At 44.5% G+C, this 21,400-nt stretch overlaps 1 protein-coding gene across 6 annotated transcripts in view; it reads left to right on the top strand.

Annotated features, from left to right (window-relative positions):
• LOC139752928 (uncharacterized) overlaps positions 1 to 21,400 on the top strand; it is a 326,136-nt gene that overhangs the window by 216,823 nt on the left and 87,913 nt on the right. For 3 of the 6 annotated variants that reach the window (XM_071668998.1, XM_071668997.1, XM_071668996.1), the window contains 3 exons: positions 18,929 to 19,470; positions 20,051 to 20,226; positions 20,937 to 21,198. In XM_071668998.1, coding sequence (XP_071525099.1) covers positions 20,068 to 20,226; positions 20,937 to 21,198 — 421 coding nt within the window. In that variant the 5' untranslated portion in view covers positions 18,929 to 19,470; positions 20,051 to 20,067. Of the gene's footprint in view, positions 1 to 17,558; positions 17,695 to 18,928; positions 19,471 to 20,047; positions 20,227 to 20,936; positions 21,199 to 21,400 lie in introns of those variants that run through there. The other 3 variants (XM_071668999.1, XM_071668994.1, XM_071668995.1) reach the window with 2 other exon arrangements.

Raw genomic sequence — 21,400 nt, 5'->3', positions numbered from 1 at the left:
ATTTCTATTAATCAATCATCTAATGAATTTCAGGACCTGAAATATAGATGCCCTTACAGTAAGTTTATCCTTCGTTAGCAATACATATTTCTGAAAACATATTAACCTGTAACCATCACTGAGTCTTTGCAATAAAGGAAAAGACAGCGCATGCATCACTGTCCATGAGATGCCATAATAATCCATTCATAGTATGATCTAAGAGGCTTTCACCCTATTAAAACTGCACTAGATTTCGTAGACAATAGTCTGGGAGATTCTTCATAAGCATTTAGATCCAGTATTGCGACCAACCCAAGACCCCCTGTCTCTCACACATATAAACACCGTCTCATTCCCCATTACGAATGGTCTACAGATAAGTTCTCTGCAAATTGTATCTTTATAAGCCTTTAAGCACTCTTCTCCCGTCCACTAACTTCATGCAGGACCCATTCGAGACTAATCTACGTTGCTCCCATTTGATATGTGACTGATGGGACATTGCCCTCGCAATATGTAACCATCCTCAATGCTTGTGTGCCATTTGACGTGCCATATTCCCAGACCGATAGCAGCAATGATCTCCAGACAACTGACCAAAAGGCAAAGCAGCTGTGTAGATATTACGTCAAGGGACACGATGTGTGTCAGACTCATCAGAGAGATGACCTTGTCTAAGGCAAGACGGTACGAGTCAAGGTACAGCGTCCCCCTGCGTCAGAAGAATATTAGCTGCTGTCTTGCACGGCTCTTTGATACGGTTTAGAGTCTCTAATCTATTTCCTATTTTCTCTCTCGCTCGTCTGGCGTTCATTTGAGAACACTGAATTTTTCTAGTGTCCTTTTCCTTTTCTTTTTTATAAAAAAAAGGTTCAGCCATCTGCAAGATTTAGACGAGGGAGTGAGGGAGAAGTTTCCTTATGCTCTCTCTCTCTCTCTCTCTCTCTCTCTCTCTCTCTCTCTCTCTCTCTCTCTCTCTCTCTCTCTCTCTCTCTCTCTCTCTCTCTCTCTCTCTCTCTCTCTCTCACCGACAGACACCGCGGGTGGTGACAAACTGCTGAAGGAGGTTGAGGACGTGGTCGGCAATCTATCCGAGTCCTGTGTGCGTGGCATTACTGGCGCATCAGATGCCCGCTGGCATTCCACCGCAGGCATAGCGTTTGGCAAGAACTGGTTCAAGTGAGAGGCAGGTGACCCCCACCAACACCAGCCAACACGTCGGGGTAATCTATCATCGACAACACACTTTCTACCCTCCTGTGCTGCGTGCACACGTCTTTTGTCCACCTCCCTCCGAACGCTCCTTAATTCTACGTGGACTGTGTCCACAGGAAAGACAGGAAACCTGATGGTTTATGGCGAGGTTATCTGTTAGAAGACAATACATGGGAAGGACAGATAACATAAAACCTGATGGTCTATGACCAGGTTATCTGCTGCAGGAGAGTAATAGTACCAAAAATTCCTAATCTATACAGATGGAGACAAGACGACAGCAAAGCAGAGGTCTCGTGAGAAGGATTTAGGCAATGCAATATATCTATATTGACGCATGTTAGCAAAACGTGAGACTATGAAATGAAATCCGTCAAATTGTGTCTTATCTGAGACCACATCAGACTTCGCTATCAGACAGATGATCATCATTATCTTGTGTTACATATGATGGAGGGAAAACGTTTTTGACATCGAGTGTGGATAGATATTGGCTATCTTATCTCATACGAAATTCAAGTATATATATATATATATATATATATATATATATATATATATGACATTATGTACGTACTAAAAAAGCGGTATGATCTGGATTCCATAAAAAAAAAGGGAATCTTTCAGCAGATGTCGTGGTGCAGTGGGCAATCAGCTGCTCATGTAAACAGGAACCAAGGTTCGATTCGGCATGTCCTCTCGCTAACAGAGTTCACCTCACGGCTTCGTGAGCCAGCTCATCAGTCTCGATTAATTAACCTCGTCTCGCCCATTCCTCGTTTCTCCTCGGGGGGGAGGTTAGCTTGAGCCGGAAATTACCATTTAAGGATAGTATTAGGTCCGGGTCGACTTACAGACGTCATAGGCCAGCCTGGCCAAGAACCAAAGTTTATATATATATATATATATATATATATATATATATATATATATATATATATTTTTTTTTTTTTTCTTATACCTCGTCGCTGTCTCCCGCGTTTGCGAGGTAGCGCAAGGAAACAGACGAAAGAAATGGCCCAACCCCCCCCATACACATGTACATACACACGTCCACACACGCAAATATACATACCTACACAGCTTTCCATGGTTTACCCCGGACGCTTCACATGCCTTGATTCAATCCACTGACAGCACGTCAACCCCGGTATACCACATCGCTCCAATTCACTCTATTCCTTGCCCTCCTTTCACCCTCCTGCATGTTCAGGCCCCGATCACACAAAATCCTTTTCACTCCATCTTTCCACCTCCAATTTGGTCTCCCTCTTCTCCTCGTTCCCTCCACCTCCGACACATATATCCTCTTGACCAAGAGGATATATATATAAATATATATATATATATATATATATATATATATATATATATATATATATATATATATTTTTTTTTTTTTTTTTTCATACTATTCGCTATTTCCCGCGATAGCGAGGTAGCGTTAAGAACAGAGGACTGGGCCTTTGAGGGAATATCCTCACCTGGACCTCTCCTCTGTTCCTTCTTTTGGAAAAAAAAACGAGAGGGGAGGATTTCCAGCCCCCCGCTCCCTTCCCTTTTAGTCGCCTTCTACGACACGCAGGGAATACGTGGGAAGTATTCTTTCTCCCCTATCCCCAGGATATATATATATATATATATATATATATATATATATATATATATATATATATATATATATATATATGTGTGTGTGTGTGTGTGTGTATATATACCTTAACCTGAGCCAGGTACCCATTTTATCGACCAACCCTAAGGATGGATGTACAGCTGGGATGACTGTGGACCGACTGCCTCAACCAGGATTCGAACCTATGCCCTCGACCCCTCGGCGGCTCGTGAATGCGTCAAGGTCAGGAACGCTAACCGCTACACCACGGAGGTCTATTTGTTATGAAGCCATTCTATGCCATAATGATGTTATCTAACGTATCATTTTTGTGGGGGAATTTTATGTAGGATTTAACACCAAACACTTTAAGGTCTGCTACCCACCTTCGTCTGCTGCATATATATATATATATATATATATATATATATATATATATATATATATATATATATATATATATATATATATATATATATCGCTGCCTGGACTCGTCTGCTGAATACACTCACGGAAACAGAGGCATGAGAATTCCATCCTTGTACAGAAGCATTTCATCACCTTGATGTGAAATCGCTTCATTGATTAAAGGAGGAATATCTAATCTCAGACCTTTTAAGCTTTATTCTCTCTCGTTTTATTACGAAATAAATGGCTCATTTAAATGGGAAATGCTTCCACTGGAAAGAAGTTTTACTCTCTTTCGTTTTACTGCAAAATAAGTGGTTCATTTAGGTGGGAAATAATTCCACTGAAAAGAAGCTTCTCTCTCTCTCTCTCTCTCTCTCTCTCTCTCTCTCTCTCTCTCTCTCTCTCTCTCTCTCTCTCTCTCTCTTCTCTCTCTCTCTCTCTTTTTACTACAATATAAGTGGCTCATTTAAGTGGGAAATAATTCCTCAGGAAAGAAGAGTCACTGGATAACCTTGAAATGTAATTAAGGCCATTGTGATGCATTTTCTTAATTCGTTCAGCAAAGGTCATCATTTAGACTAACCTTGAGGGTAAATCCAAGGAACCAGGTCTTGGTGCGGATCAGACGAGGTCAGAACGAAATCTGTTTCAAAGATGCTGGCGATCAAATCTTCCCGACGGGTTACCTGTTTGTTGAACTGGTAGTTTCTCCTTGTCTTCCTTCCGTGAAAGTTAAATGGTCTAATTGTAGGGTGGGTGGTTGTTATGACCAGCGATCTGTGTTCAGTGAGGTCTCACCTCAGGATGAGGCGGGGGTTGGGATGGTTCAGGGTAGAGGATGGATTTTTAATGGATGAGGATGTGGATGAGTGACTGTTGGGCGGGTGAATGGGGTTAGATGAATTATGGATGTATTGGAGGGGGAGGAAGAGGAGGAGGATGGCGTAAGGATCTATGAAGGTCTAAAGATGAGATTGGGAATTTTGGCGTTACTGTATTATATGTTATGGTTCCTTGTGGTCAGTGAAGGGTTACTGCTGGTGTGTTACTGGGTCTGACTCTCTCTCTCTCTCTCTCTCTCTCTCTCTCTCTCTCTCTCTCTCTCTCTCTCTCTCTCTCTCTCTCTCTCTCTCTCTCTCTCTCTCTCTCTCTATCTATCTATCTATCTATCTCTCTCTCTCTCTCTCTCTTCCTATCTTTATCTCTCCTTTCCTTCCCTCCTCTCTTCTTCTTCCTCCTCCTGCCTTCTCTTCCTCCCTCCTCCTGCTCCTCCTTCTCTCTTCCCTTATATTACCTAAGGCACATATTCCTCCCACCCATCCCAAGAGATTCCTCTACTTCGAAAGTCATCCGGTCCGAGCCAAGCTACTTCTCTTTCATCCTCCTGTTAAAATATCCTCTACCCCGGAATCATTTAGACTATAACCTTATAATTACCTTATAATCAGTGACTTTTGGTAATTAAAGGTCATATTTGGTCGACAATGAGAGAACGTACGTTCTCGACCGTCACAACTACAGAGCACTTGACCTCCTTTTTGCCTCTGACCCTACCACCCGCTGGTCATACACTGGATCTGACCCATTTGGGTCCTCTGACCACGACCTTGCCTCCCTCCGTCACCTCCAGCTGGTGACGTCTGTTCCTTACGCAAAGCAGAAATTGGTTCTTTGTGATGACTCAGTGGTCACCCGTCCACAGCTGTTACACTGACACTACTTGGGATCAGTGCTGCTACTCCACTGGCCAAGATGTCTCCAGCTGTGCTGACCATAAGGCGTAGATTCTTAGTATTTTTTTTTTTTTTTTTTGAGGTTCTACGTCGTCCTTTCTTCTACTGATTTTTTTTCATCCTCACTCAGGGACAGAGCGTATCAGACCATGATGCTCTTCCCATCCTCCGAATATCACTCTATTTCTGTCCGGCATCACTGAAAGATTATTTTTGTAAAGTTCATCAAACCCTACGAAAAGAAAATGTATGTTGATATGAATGACTTCCTCCTCAGAAATATCTGTCTGATCCTCTACCGTAACCATCTCTAATAACTTCTACTGCTTACCCTCTCCTCTGCTCCTCCGACTTGAACAATCTATTGCTGACTCTCCCCCTTGAGAAAGCAGCTCTTTTCGGTGCCTTCATTTCCTCTGACTCGGCTGTGGGTGATTCTATGAAATCTCCCTTCCTCCCATCTCCTTTCACTGAACCTATGCCCTCTCTCATGTATCTTACTCGCTCAAGGTTTTCCAAGGTATGAGTGGGTGAGGCATATAGTTTGGATGGTACATCTCCTCATATCCTAAACTTTCCCAAACTTTCCTTTATTGTTAGAAGTTTGCCTTGGTGCAGCCCATTCCTAAAAGAGACCATTCTAACCTCTCCAACTATCGCCCCATCCTCTCACTTTTGCTTCTTCTAAAGACTTTTTTTACTCCTCTTATCTCTCTATTCGCCCCAGTATGGAGTAACGCCTATGTATTTTGGGGGACCTCTTGGCAAGGGGTCAATCTAAAAGCCTTCCACTTTCTTGATTCTCTAGCTAGTACCCCATGACGTCACTCCCCTCACCTTGTTCTGCAGGTATACTGATCACTACTCAAATAAGCTGTCCACGTGTGCCCCTACCACTTAAGGCTTGGACCCGCAGCACGCACCTACCTGCTGTTTCCCATAGATTCAGTGTGGAGACCGGTCACACGAGGATGGACCGTTATGATACCTCCTTCTTTCCTCAAACAACGAAGCTGTAGAATTCTCTCTTATTCCACGTCTCAATCTTCCGACAGACTCTCCCTCCTTGTATGAGCCAGGTCTACAAAAACCAAATGAGCTTAATGATCATTTCTTCCACTCGTTTATCTTTCACCCAAGATCACCGTGTTTAAGGGCATGTTTCTCTCCTTTTGCCTTGTCGATCACAACGACAAAGAAAGAAATACGGACACAGACATATCGAAATAGACTGCGAGTGTTATCTATGCAAACTTCAGGAATGATTAAGACGGAGTTATTTCTTATGGTTAACGGTTCGTTCATTCGTATGTTTTGCTTTATTCTTGGGGGGTCATATCTGACTAGACCAGTACGAGAATAATGACGTTCCTCCGCAACCCACTCTCAGAATAATAGCAGGGAGCGGAACTGACGACCCTCCATTATACAGAAAACAGAACGTGCACTATGGTGGAATTCACGAGCAGATGCCAGATATGCGTTTTTATCCCCCACCTCTTATGAAGGGCAGAGTGACTGGTCTTGGCTCAGGGTTGAGTCACTCTACAGAGATGAATTTTCTCTCATTTACGTTTTTCAGTTTCCTGTGTTTTATCGTTACTTTAGGAGTCTGAGGAGAGGGGGTCGCGCCGCTGATACAGCACGTATATATATATATATATATATATATATATATATAGAGAGAGAGAGAGAGAGAGAGAGAGAGAGAGAGAGAGAGAGAGAGAGCGAGAGAGAGAGAGCGAAACGGAGATTGGACAAACAGACAGACACAGAGGTGGAAATAGAATAAGAATGAGAGGAGGGATTGAAAGGCACACACACACACACACACACACACACACACACACACACACACACACACACACACACACACGCGCGCGCGCGCTCGTACTAAAAACAAACAAACAGACACTTAGAGAAAAAAGCAAGGAGAAACGGGAAATGAGCCGGAGAGAAAGATAAGGAAAATAGAGAGAGAGAGAGAGAGAGAGAGAGAGAGAGAGAGAGAGAGAGAGAGAGAGAGAGAGAGAGAGAGAGATAATATATCCACCGGAAAAACGTATGCTTCAAGGTTAATCTCTCCATAACAGTATATCACAAAGCAGAACGATGCAGGTAAGACTGGGACAATTACGACCAAGTCGTGCGATACAAGCTCTTTGCATCCTGCAATATATATATATATATATATATATATATATATATATATATATATATATATATATATATATATATATATATGTGTGTGTGTGTGTGTGTGTGTGTGTGTGTGCGCGTACGTGCGAGCCAGGGCGATAGTGAGACACCAGATGACTGACAGGCCCCATGAACTTAGGCAGCCCTCAACAAGTTAATTGATCATGTGGCGATAACTGTTCGTCCAGATCGAGTTCCTTCTTCGTTAGGCTGTGTCTTGTATTGGTGTTTTCTTATGGCAGGGGATATATATATATATATATATATATATATATATATATATATATATATATATATATATATATATATATATATATATATATGAGGTGTATATATGTTTGTGTTGGTTGTGTATATGACAGATGTGTATAGGAAAGGTATATATATGCATTTGTGGTGTATTGCTTATGACAGAGGCGATGACGGAGTGAGGAATATATCCCAGGTGTGGTTGTGTGGTTACTGGACTGGTAGGGGTGTGGTGTGTGCTCTGAGGGAGGGGAAAGGTGGTATGAGTGGGTGAGGGTACTGGGTTTGAGTGAGGGGCTTCGTGAGGGGGTGGTGAGGTACTGGGTTTAAAGAGGGGTTTGGAGGTGACCTTGGAAAGCGCTCGTTGTTGATGGCAACTGTTGGGGGCGGCAGGGTCCAGGACGTGGGGTGGGGAGTGAGGGGGAAGGGATATGATGTAAGAGTAATTGACTGTCACACAGGAAGACTGACAGACGAACAGACAGAGAGACCAGATGGATTCATAGACAGGGAGATAGACTGTCTGACAGACAGACTGATGTTCAGGCATGCAGACAAACAGAAAGACAGACAGACAGATAGACAGATAGATAAATAAATAGATGAATAGATGGATGGATGAATTGATTGGTAGGTAGAAGAATAGACACACAGACAAAGAGGTAGACATACAAACAGTCAGATGTAGTCGTCAAACATACATCAACTTAAATGAAAAACAGAATATGGTTGAGAGTATGAAAGGATTGTCATATGATCAGAAGAAAACAGTTATTTGTACCTCCTAACTACTCTTTCAGGCATGCAAATAATCAGATGAGCAAACAGAAGCCTTTGAAGAAGTCATTATCATTCCATAAAGCCATCAAAGTAAATGGAAGTTTCATGAGTCTGTGGTTTAAGTTCTCTGCCTTATGTATATTACTACCACTCAGATTACCGAAGAATGAGATGTGTTTGTCGTAGTGTCAAGAATGAGAATACGAGTGAAGAGATGAAGAGACACAACACAAAAGGAGAGAGATGAAAGTAAGAAGAGTCTGATGAAGATGGTTTGAGATTGAGGGATGTGTCTTGGAAAGATCGTGAGGGAGGGTGTATTGTGAGGACGTCTGAGTGTGAGAGACTCATTAAGAAAAACTGAAAGTCTGTGTTTTTTTTTAGAAGGTGTGAGGTAGTGTACCTTAGGTCGAAACGTGAGGTTGTTGTAAGTGAGAGCTGAGAGGGGCTGGTGAGAAAGACTATGAGTGATAGTGAGTCTATTTGTGAATGGGGCCGAAAGTGAGGACGTCTTGTGAGTAGGGCTGAAAGTGAGAGGATGGGGAGCGATGGCAGACATGATGAGTATCTGGGGAGTAGGTTAATGCTCTTCTGGGAGAAATGATACATTGATGTACGTCTCATTATCATTGTTCAAAGGGCCTGTGGGGGGATGAAGAATGCCTCATTGTTCCGAGTTGTGTTTTAAAGATGTTGGATCTGTGGCGAGTCTTGCTTTTAGAACGTTTAAGATGTTGTGAATATTGGTTTAAGAATGTCATGCTGTTGTGAATGTCGCTTCGAGAATATTTCACGTCTGTTCTTTCATAAAATTGTAGTTTTATGCAATTTTGTTCTCTAAGAATTTTTCCGCTGTTGTTCGAATCGAGTCAGGGATGAGGGTTTATGAGGGAAGGGCTCTTACCAGATGTCATGCATGCAAGATTCTTGCAAATCTAATGATACTAAGGTAGTAAACCCAACACCTGAATGGTTAAACGTGATTGTGGGAATAGACACACACACACACACACACACACACACACACACACACACACACACACACACACACAGTGAAGAGAGACATTCTTTGTACATAGGTTGAGGATCTTACTCCATTGAGGTCTAGGTTGCCGTTTTAGGTGGAAGGGGAACTTTCGACACACTGGTTCATAGGGTTTTGTCCTCCGTAAGAAACAAGATGAGACTCTGCCTTTCGAAAAGTCTGTGAAAGTTGTTGTTTTGATGTTTGCAGGTAAGTCTGTTGGACGTGGGTAAAGTACACGAAGGGATGAGATGTGTCTTGATTTATTCTGACTGGTAAAATCCTTGAGAATGAGGATAAACGAGTGAGTTGGACAGTAACTGAATCTACACGTGAGAAAATATAAGTCAGAACTTAAATGATTGTGTAGGTGAGTAGGTGGGAGAGGACTTGTGTGCGTTCAGCGATGACCCCGTACCACAAGTTCTTGCCTCGTTGGAGAGATGGTCCGTCGAGGTGGCTGGGGGCCTCTCTCTCTCTCTCTCTCTCTCTCTCTCTCTCTCTCTCTCTCTCTCTCTCTCTCTCTCTCTCTCTCTCTCTCTCTCTCTCTCTCTCTCTCTCCCAGCCTTCCCATCACCTCGGCGCCCTAGTGGTCTGCCCTCCCCCTTCCTACCTTTCCCCCAATGACCTCATTCTCGAGCCACCTCCTTCCTATTGCCCACCTATCACTAACCCTCCTCAACACACCTACGTTCCTCCTATTATCTAACCCGTCTCCTTCCTCGCCCTTTTGCCCAATTTCCTCTTTCGCTCGCCTCCTCCTACGCCACTACACCCATGCCCACTCTCATCCACCGTTATTACTCCCCTCTACTCCCACTTTACTCTCCCCGTCACACTCCTCTCACTCCAACCCTCTCACCCACCACATCAAGACACCTTGACTACGCCCATGGCGAAGCAGACACCCCCGAGTCCAGCGGGTTGCCACGCCTGGCGACTGTCTCCCACACACGTGGGAGCGATGCTGGAGATCACTCCCCCTGTATTAACATGGGCGTTGGTCTCTCCCTCTCCCTCCCCTCCCTCACACAGTGGTTCATGGCCTTGTAATTAAGCGTGGGTTATTAAACGCATTTCACAAAGACTCTCATGTTCTCAGAGTCGGTGTCAGTGTTTGGACGTGAACCAGCTAATTCTCTCTCTCTCTCTCTCTCTCTCTCTCTCTCTCTCTCTCTCTCTCTCTCTCTCTCTCTCTCTCTCTCTCTCTCTCTCTCTCTCTCTCTCTCTCTCTCTCTCTCTCTCTCTCTCTCTAACTATCTATCTATCTATCTATCTATCTATCTATCCAGCTATCTATCTTTCTCTCTCTACCTATCTATCTATTCAGCTAGCTAGCTAGCAATCTATCTGTCTGCCTGTCCATCTATCTATCTATCTATCTAACTATCTATCTGTCTGACTATCCATCTATCTATCTATCTATCTATCTGTCTGTCTCTGTGCCAACGAGTCGGACTAATTTGGCCCGAGCATCGTATCTGGAGGGAGACAATTACCGCCCGTCCCATCGTGCACTGAGGTGATCCCAGTGTTTAATTACACGAAGACAAGGTCAGCTAGGGCCATTCCACTGTGAATTCTCAGAAGGTTGACCATAAAGATTTAAAGTCTGCAATTTACTCTTGTAGTTTTTAACCCTGTTTCGTGTGTGTGTGTGTGTGTGTGTGTGTGTGTGTGTGTGTGTGTGTGTGTTCATTACGATTTGATAATGAAGGCATTTCATTTATACTCTTTATTCAATAACTGGAAATGTGTGATTTGCTGGCATATTACAGGCAATTAGACCCCAGTCTAACTAGGGTAATTAGTGAGTTGATATCACTCTGTGTTGATTATGCTGGGTCAGTGAGGCCTTGGGGACCTGACGAACTAGGTGTTGGTCCTAGTGGAACTATGACGTCACATTGATGACGTCAGGGTACTTGTGTGACGCACAAGCTCCTCGAAATTTCAAGGTTAGTCTGAACCCACCACAACCACCAGCCCACCTCCTCAGACTCATCTTGATATGCAGGCCACCTCACCCGTGCCTCTCTCTCTCTCTCTCTCTCTCTCTCTCTCTCTCTCTCTCTCTCTCTCTCTCTCTCTCTCTCTCTCTCTCTCTCTCTCGTTCTCTCTCGTTTCTCTCCCCTATCATTTCTCTGCCATTCTTGTCTCTTCCCTTCCTACCTATCCTTTTCGCTAAGTCATCCGATTCTCTCGCTCACCATCCTCTATCTTTCTCTCTTATTCCTCCCCCCACCGCCCCCACCTATCCCAGCCCCCACCTCTCACCCTCCTCAATTACCTGTCATGGGGGAGGAGGGTTGGTGGGGCGAATGGATTCCCAGGAAAGAGTGGTTCACCGAAGCAAGTCAACCTGTGTTGACGGGAGGGCAAGACAGATCCATAGTGTTTGCTTACTGAATCTTGAATCAACATCAGAACCCCTGGGATTCAATAACCCCTCCCTCACCCTCCTCCCTCTAATCAAACCGAGTCTTTTAATGAAAAGTAGATATAAAGAAATGTCAAGGGAAGATAGAACAACGCAGACGATGACTATATGATGAATGGTTAGGTTAGGTTAGGTTAGGTTAGCCAAGGGAAGATATAACAACGCAGACGATTATTATATGATGAATGGTTCGGTTAGGTGAGGTTAGGTTAGCCAAAGGAAGATATAACAACGCAGACGATTACTATATGATGAATGGTTTAGGGACGATAAGAGTTCAGTAGAGAGGCAGTACCACCAGACACGTTTAAAGACGGATGAGGAAATGAGTAGCCACCATTCATGGGCGATAATGAGATCGATCGAATAGCAAGATCAATAGATTATCGCTATAGCGACGAATGCAACGCAGGAATATAAACTAGAGCGACAGGTGAGTCGGGTATGTACGAGGGAGAGGAAAAGGAGAATTTTCGCACGAGAGGCAAATATCTGGTGATGATGACGACCTTCCCACCCTGGTCGAACAACCCAGTCAACCAGTCAGACGAGCAGGTGATTCACTCCTATCCTCTCCCCCAGCCACTGACGCACACTACAAACACTACTGTGAGGTGAAGTAAGTATGATGAGTCCCTATGAGATCTGATGGCCCTTCGAGTGTTAAGTAATTAAAGTACTACTGCCAGAGTTTCAGACGGGTTGTCGTAATGTCCTTAGTACAGTTAAGTGATATAAGTTACAAACACACACACACACACACACACACACACACACACACACACACACACACACACACTACAAGCATTTATGAATCATTTGTACTACAGGGGAATGAAATTCTACACGCGTGGGTCCCCATCTCTCGAACATTTTCTACTATCATACAGTTTTTTAAACTTCTGTGTATGCTTTCTGCATTAACTACGCTTTCATTCATTTTAGTTCATTCATCCACCTACTCTCATACTCTAAAAGCACTTTCTCACATCTCTTTTAACAAGTTTCTTGCTTGATTTTATACCATGTCTCTGGTTGTTGTGTATGCACATCTCTCAAAGCACTGTTCAATGTCTGCGTCATTGACCTGTTTTGAAAACTTTAAGGTTGTGATCAGATCACCCCTTACTCTTCTCTCTTTCACGATAAGTAAGTTTAAGTCCTCTCGACTTTCCTTATAACTTAGCGCTCTTGATTCTGGCACAATCTTTGTTGCTCTTGTGTGTGTGTGTGTGTGTGTGTGTGTGTGTGTGTGTGTGTGTGTGTGTGTGTGTACTCTGGCCAATTTGTAGTGCAGGGGAGTAGTGAAGTCTGGCCTTGGTCGCTGTTCTGGTTAGTCAATGGTTACACGAGGGATTAGGAGGTGAGATCACTAGTACAAGGAAGGAGGGATTGGTGGGGAAAGGGAATTAGTGAAGGAAGGGAGGAGGGATTTGTGGAACAGGGAAAGAAGGATTAGTTCTGCAAGGGGAGGGAGTAGAAAGGAGAGAAAGAAGAGTTGAAGAGAAGAAGAGTAACGCAATATTGATGATGGTAGATTACTTAATAAACATCTAGAAAAAGATTGGACGAGGGAAGACCAAGAAAGGAGGGGGAGGAAGAGGAGGAGAGGAGGAGGAGGAGGGAGGAGGTAGGAGGAATATAAGCTATCGTTCAGAGGGGAACAGCAGGTGGAAACAGACCACATTACAATCAGCAGACTGTAGGAGCAGCGTTGCCGACCACGCACCAGCAGACCTACCTCCCTCCTCTCTCTCTCTCTCTCTCTCTCTCTCTCTCTCTCTCTCTCTCTCTCTCTCTCTCTCTCTCTCTCTCTCTCTTCAGCCTCACTTCCACCCTCCATCGTCCCACTTCCCTCCTCTCTCTCCTGACCTACTCCCAGTGCCCCCAGTCCTATCCTCCCCTACGCCTGAGTTCTGTCCCTTCCCCACCTCATCTAACAACCTGTCCTCCTATTCGTCTCTCTTCTATCCTTGCTCCATTACATTCAGCCCCCTATCCACCTAGCCAAACCTTGTTAACGGATAGAATAGCAACACCTGTTAGTCGCAGCGCCCTATCCGGTGGACTTGGTGTCCTTCCTGGGCGTCTTAACATTAGCCTCGTCTGCATGTCGAACACGTGGCTCTTGTACTCATCTCTGTAGGACATGGAGATGAAAACTAGGGCTAACTGTGGGTGTCATTAAGGCTCTTTTCACTTATTTTTTTCCCCTGGGTCATTACTGACAGCGATGCGCATGGGTGGTATAAAGGAACAGAGAGAGAGAGAGAGAGAGAGAGAGAGAGAGAGAGAGAGAGAGAACTCAGAGCTTGAGTGTATGATGCCACAGGACCCTCGTTGGCTGGGGGTAACAGCCAGTGTTAAGTCAATGTTTACCCTCGGTGCCCCAGACAACAATAACAATTCATGTTGTGTGTGTGTGTGTGTGTGTGTGTGTGTGTGTGTGTGTGTGTGTGGGAGGGGAGGGGAAAGGTGGGGAGAGTGTGAGGGACATCCCCCTCGCCTGACAGATCCTCGGGGTCCGTGGCGAACAGTGGTCTGGTGTGGCTAGAGGGGAGAAGGGGAGGTTATGTTATAGGTCATCATATGTGAGGGAGTGGGAGAAAGCGTCTCTGTTCGCCATCCTCTTTGAGGTAAAGGACCTCTTTTTTTTTTTTTGCTGACGATCTACCTCCATCAACCGCTGGCCAATGAACCCTTCAATCACGCTATCAAAAAGAAAGCCTTTCGTCCATGAATATCTACATAAATAATGATCTTAAAACTAATAAGATATTACGATCAAAATAAAAGTGGATGGAGGTCTATTCTTCCTGGTGAAAAAAAAATGATAATTTACGGGCATAGTCTGGTGACTTATCATGGCTGGGATGACCTCTGGGTCACAGGTTAGTTTGCTTAGGTCGTGTTTGTTCGCTCTGGAACCTTGTTTGTCTCTGGTGTTGTTTGTTTAGCGTGGGATGTAACACTTACGTTTATTCAGTCCAGTTATGATTTAAGCAGCAAATGCGAGGATTATCACTTCTGTTGACTAGTTATAATACCACAGGTATATATATATTTGTCTCATTAAAAGTTTTGTATCATTTGCCCGAGTCGTATTTCAAATTTACACTGTTCAGGATCTCTGAAGTGGATCCTATTTCAGATCTTAGATATTCAGTTATGGGAAGCAAGTCGTATTTTAGACATTAGGGATCCTATAACTCGGAAGCGAATCGTATTTCAGATCTTGAGTATTCAGTAACTAGGAAACAAGAAGTATTTCAGACCTTATTCATTCTATAACTCGGAGGCAAATTGTATTTCAGATCTTAAACATTCAGTCCATCGCGAGCAAGTCGGATTTCATATCTTATATCGTTTGTAACTCTAACGATATCGCACTATAGATCTTAAATATTCAGTAACTCAGAGGCAAGTCGTTATTCAGAATATCCAAAGATTTCCCGTAACTAGGCAGCTTTCCCTTACCCATAAAACTAAGAATTTCTCTCGTTAAAAAGTGTCACGTTCAAATCCACACATCATGGTCGGTAGCCCTGAAACATAGAGATGATTGAGAGAAATTGGTATCCCCCTTCGCTCTCTAACCCGGGGTTGAAATAACCTGAACAGTAGCAGGAACCTACTACTGCCAGACAGTACAAATGAGCGCTCAGGACCAGACAACAAATGGCGACAAATTGCCATCTTCCGGAGTGGTAGGGGGCGTCCCGTAGGGCGGTGTGCCGTCTCCCTCGATTCAGCCAGACTGTGTGAACAGTGTGGGTCTGGGGGAGCACCACTCAAGAGGTCCTTAGGCCACGAAAAATGTTATCACCTTAGCTCTCAGGGTCGTCATCATTTAAGGGAAAGGGGAACGTGATCAAGTTGAGGGATTATATACGAGGAAGGTTGAATACTAGGGAAGGGGTCAATTGATGGCCATGAAGGCGAAAATTCACTTCCTATATCGCAGCTTTCATTTATCTTTTTCCGTGCAAACTTTTCTCTCTTGTATGATGATGGACTTAGAATATCTTTTCTTTCTATCTTTCATATTTGTCCGCCATTTCCTGCGTCAGCGAGGTAGCGCCAGGAACAGACGAAGAAAGGCCGCATTCCCTCACATCCATTCTCTAGATGTTATGTATAATGCACCGAAACCACAGATCCCTATCTACATCCAGGACCCATAAACCTTTTCCATGGTTTACCCCGAGCGCTTCATGTAGACTGGTTGAGTCCATTTGACGTCACATCTTCCCCTGTATACCAAAACGTTCCAGTTCACTCTGTCCCGTGCACGCCTTTCACCCTTCTGCATGTTCAGGCCCGTACACTCAAAATCTTTTTCACGCCATCCTTCCTCTGACACATACATCCACATTGTCAAACTGTATTCACCCTCCTCCACACTTCCTCATCAATAGATCATGATACAACACCGATGGGACCTTCAACTATACCCATATATGTATGTGTGTCTGTGTGCGTGATTCATTTGTTTGATTACGCCTAATTGCTTCTCCCGCCTTATCGAGATAGCTTCAGGAACAAACAACGGCCTCATTTGCATACAACCGTCCTTTAGCTTGCATCTATAATGTATTGAAACAAGGGCCTACCATCCACAGCTTAACCCCACACCCTATCTCATTGTTTAGCTTGACCATTTATATGACTCATTGACAGCACGTCGCCCCCCGTATACCATATCCATTCAATTTATTCTCTCCCATGCACGCATCTCATTCTCCTAAATGTCCCAGTACCACAAAGCCTCTCTCATTTCGTCTTTCGCTTCTTCGTTTCCTTCTCCCCTTCTTTCCTCCATTTAGTCTCTCTTCGCTCATCTTCTCCATACGCCCGAACCATTTCAGCGCACTGTGGTCTGCAAACTCAACCACACTGCGCTTACTAGCACAGCTCCCTCTTACTATACCCTTGAAGACACTGTGTGTTCCATCCTTCGAGAAAATACACCATATATATCAGATATAGATCTAAGAATACTCCAATCATGTGTCTTTTTTTTTGTACCAATTACAGACTCGCTTTTATGTGGAAAAATCTTGCAAGAATCTCAAATCAAAGATTATCATACATCACGCAGCCGGTTAGACCTATGGTGGAAACTTTCACTTCAAATATAATCCTTAAGCCACCATACCTTAAGGACGGTTTTCCTCCCCTTCGATTTCGTTTGGAAATGAGGTTTGCCCCCATCCCTCCCAACCAGAGGGCGTGACGGGTTTAGATTCCACAGGTATGGTCGTAGAACAGTGGTCGGTGATGGTAGCACATCAGACTCGTTAACAGGAGGGAAAAGAAAGTATTGTAAGTCGTGGTGCCACGGCCTGACAGACCCGTTAAGAGAAGATAGGAAGTAATTGCGTCGTGGTGAAAATAATGGCTGGTGGAAGTAACACCGAGAGTTTGTATAGTATGCATGTTTGTCAGCGAACGAATCCATCCCCGTTCTTTATCTCCGGTTGAAATACTATCATGTCCTTTCGATATCATTTATCGTACTCTACATCAATGAACCATTTGAAATCTAGGCTACGAGAGAGGACAAAAAGAATAATCAAACATTTTTTCTCAACATTTTTATCTCTGTGAGAACTCGTAAACGCTCAGAGGTAGTTTAGCTGGTGTACGGTCGTCGGCTCTTCTACAGGGCGATCTAATGGTTCCCCTTCTGTTTCCGTGCCTTCATTCATATCCTCTACTGTGATATAACTGCTGCCACCATGGCCCGAATATCACGATACAGATCCCTCCTCGCAACAGAACTAAACCGATGCCAGCGAGGCACACCCATTACCGGGCGGATAAGTCCCAGAAAAACTTCCTTGTTGACACCAAACAGGCAATTTCCCGGGGCCCGCATGGAGCGTGTGCGTCCACAGCCGGCCAGGCAGGGCAGGGTGGGGGTTGCCAGAGGCAAGATGAAGCGAGGAGCCACACGGTTACCAGTCAGACTTGGGGACGGCAGGAGGCGGCGAAGGAGGAGAGGAGAGGAGAGCTGTAGGCAGCGGAGGAAGAGAGGAGAGCTAAGGTGGTGGCAGTCTCTCAGATCTAGTGATCAGTTTCACTCTTTACATTTAGACGATTTCACATTCCCGATTGATTACGAAGATAAAAGGCATTTATCCGCCTGTTGTATCTTTACGTTATCACATAGTTCAAGGGTGATTAATGTAGTTTCTTGGTCAGCTGTGGGAGGGATTGTGGTTGGAATATTGGGTAGAAATCGTCGTCTCTGTAGGAGTAATGAAGTGACCTAGTTATGGTAGGCAGTGATGGTGGTGACGTTTATTAGCATAGCGGTGGAGTGAACCGGGGCCCTGTATGTCTTGTTTACAGTGGTCATTGTATGCTTCGTCACTCGTGAGTGATGGGGAAACTTTCTTTCCAATGTCTTCTTTGTCTTTCATGGTTATCCTTTACTTTCTTACTATAGCTTATGTGTTCTCTTGGCATTCTGTTGTGACCGTGTTAATCAATATTTCTGAGTAGTCTACTATGAATGGTTTTGGTGGTTCGATACTTCGAATGAACCATGTTTTGCTTCGTGTTTCGTTAGTGATACAGAAAAGCCCATCTGATTGTCTTGTACATTTTTTTCATTCATTGCAAAGGGTCGTCACATGTCTGAATGCTCTGCACGAATAGATCAAGTGGTAACAATTGTTGATTGTAATTCAGGAGCGTGTTAATATCAAACTTATTAGAAAAATCAAAAATTATATAACTTTCATAGTAGGAAGTATGTTCTATTAACACAAGCTATATTCTAGCTGATGGAAAAACTGATCCTTGATCGATTTGTGCCGGTAACCCTGGGCAACTTTATTGTGCACTCCACCCATGCTATAAGCAGTAGCGCAAAAGGATTGCAGGGGGTCACAAAGGATCTTAGTCAAGAGCTACCATTAAACCCAGATTTATTTTTGGTAATAACTATTTGCTTGTTGCTGGGTAAGCTGCGTAGCACAGAGCAAGGTTTTCGCACCAAGAGGCTAAGGATATCATCCTTGGCTGCCATTCCCTTGTAGCTTACCGCAAGTGTATCATTATATCGTTCTACCATTTCTTGATCAGTTTCATGTCATGATTATTTCCTTGTTATTCATTTGATTCTGGGAATGATTGTTTTCATATTTGCCTCGCTTTGATATACGTATGGGTCGAGATCATGTTGCCAGTCCATGTCCGCTTGGTCTTTCCCTTTTGCCTATTTTTGTTTGAGATAATTTATTAACATCTTGCACCCGTTCCTTTCTTTCCAGGAGTGAAAAACAGCAACAGAAGCAGCAGCAGCAGACGGCACCATCCCTCACCATCCAACCCTCTACCTTCCTGTGTCACCATATCCGTCCCATCCACCTGCATCAGAGCGTTCAACAAGGTCCCCTCTCTCTCTCTCTCTCTCTCTCTCTCTCTCTCTCTCTTCCCCTCACTCCGCCCTCAGAAGCTCACAGGACCATCGTTAAACATCTAAAAAAAATATTGAAAGTCTCACGCCTGTGGCAGCCAAAAGACCCCAGACTCTTACATAACATTCTTGCTACTTGAAGAAAAAAAGAATTGTCGCCAGCGATTGAGTTTCGCAGACTTGACACTTCCCGGAACACTGTAGGCGCCCTTATCCCTTCCCTCCCTACCTCCACCGGTTCTGAGAGAGGCTGCCAAGGGCCTCCTGTGCTGCCGTGGGACAGTGTGCTCTAGAGTCTCCTGCTGGAGAAGGAGGAGAGACGAGAAACATGATGACCCCGACGGCGCTTTGCTCTTTTACCTCAGCCAAGAACTAGGCCCCCATCACCTGCTGAGGGTGAGTGTGAAGCAAGGTGGATTGGGTGAGAGTAGTGGATGGATGTTTGGTGGATGATGGGTGATGGTTCAGTGGGTGATAGACAGAAGATCATTGGGGATTGGGTGAATGGTGGATGGTAAGTAGAGATAGATAAGATGTTAAAAGAAAGGGATGTGTTAGGGAATTAGAGGCACGGCAGGATAGCCGTTGTATATATGCATATTGGTACACACCTGCAGGATACACTGGGATACATATACATACGTGGCAGAAGGGCTTCATCAGGCTTAGGTATATATTCTTACTGTTATTCCCCATACATATAACGTACGTCGACAAATGTATGTATACACACTTTGGCCAGAATGTAAGCGTTATTATAGAGACAGATAACGTCTCGATTCATTCCTCACCCAAAGCTGGACTGCCTCTGTGTACTAATACATATCCCTGAATAACATAACTGCAATGTAGTATGATCGAAGTATACTTGGGTATGTTTCGTATCATCTGCGGTGCACCAACTTGAACTTTTATACCAGATGACCCCCAGTGAACTAAGTTATAAATGGTAACGTCTTGTGTTGTCGGGCAGCAGCAGCGAGAGGCGGTACAATGAGGCTGTTCAGGAGACGCAGCAGTGACCCCGCCCCTCGGCTCGTCTCCCTCTCCCCACTGCGGGTAGACCAGCCCCTTGGGGATTCCTTCTCCACCACCTACGGCGAGGCGCTGGTCCGCGCCTCACGACCGCCCGCGCCCACACCCCAGCCACAGGTAAGATTGCTCCCTTTCTCTCTCCTATACCCTCCCCCTCACCTTCGTTCTTACGTCAGAAAGACGACATGAGTGACTGAATCCCATTGCCAGTCATGTATTCACCATTTGAAGTATATCGATACTCAATCTCTATCCATTTCTTCCCCAGTCTGCCTATCCTCCTTGTACCTTTCCATTGTACTACTCTCTCCCCTCTCCACTAACATCTCGTCTGCCATACGATTTACAATCATACTACTCTAAAGTCCTTTGATAAGTGTTTTCTAACGATTTCCTCACGCTACATAGCCTTTCAAAAGTCAGCTAAACCCTTTTGAGATATCAAACAAGAACTGCTTTGATAAAATCGTGTGAAAATGACCTCAAACCGACCATGATCACTCTGACGGAGACCATGGTAAGCCCTCTTAATAAATCTTGTCCTCTCCTCTGCCCTGACAACCGTCCCTATTTATGTCCCTAACGATCCTGAAAGTAAAACGAATTGATGTATCCTAAGCTGAACTAGGGTCTGATATATATCTTAATGGATATATTTCATCACAGAATTGGTTAATCACAGATATAGAATTTGTCCATTTATAGCTTTATAGATATTGCAGCAATTCATACCCAGATGATCGTAACTAGATCGTGAAATCGCATTAACATAAGCCTGTAAAAGAAATATTTAACTATCTCTACAATAGACTCGTTGTACACGCCAGGACGATGACGAGGAGGACGTGTACACGACTGTGGACGGTGAGGACGGGGAAGAGGACGATGACGACGATGAGGATGAGGTGGAGGAGGCGATCTACTCCACCCTGGAAGAGGTGCGGGGTTCAACGGCGGTGTACTCCAGCGGGAGTGTGAGGGTGGCGGGAGTCGTCGCCAGCTGCTACACCGCCCTCCCTGCCCTGGTTGTGGAGGAGGTTGTGGGTGGCGCTGCTCCAGCCCGCGTCCCCTCGCCAGCCCCTAAGAAAGGTGAGTAACCCTGACGACCATTTCTGTTCCTCCACATACGACATGTGTCGGAGTAAAGGTAAGTGTCAGTCAGTTGTGAACGCCTCTGTAGAACGTCTTGTGGGGGTGCGTGTTTCTTTTAAATTTTCCCTGCGTCCAAAAGCAATTGGACGCGATGGCGATGGATAGGATGAATCCTTCGAGATTTTTCCCATTAAGGAAA

Source organism: Panulirus ornatus, chromosome 13 (assembly GCF_036320965.1).
Source record: "Panulirus ornatus isolate Po-2019 chromosome 13, ASM3632096v1, whole genome shotgun sequence".
Classification (NCBI taxonomy): Eukaryota; Metazoa; Arthropoda; class Malacostraca; order Decapoda; family Palinuridae; genus Panulirus; species Panulirus ornatus.
Note: the sequence above shows the minus strand (reverse complement) of the source record. Positions and strands in the feature narration are given on the sequence as shown.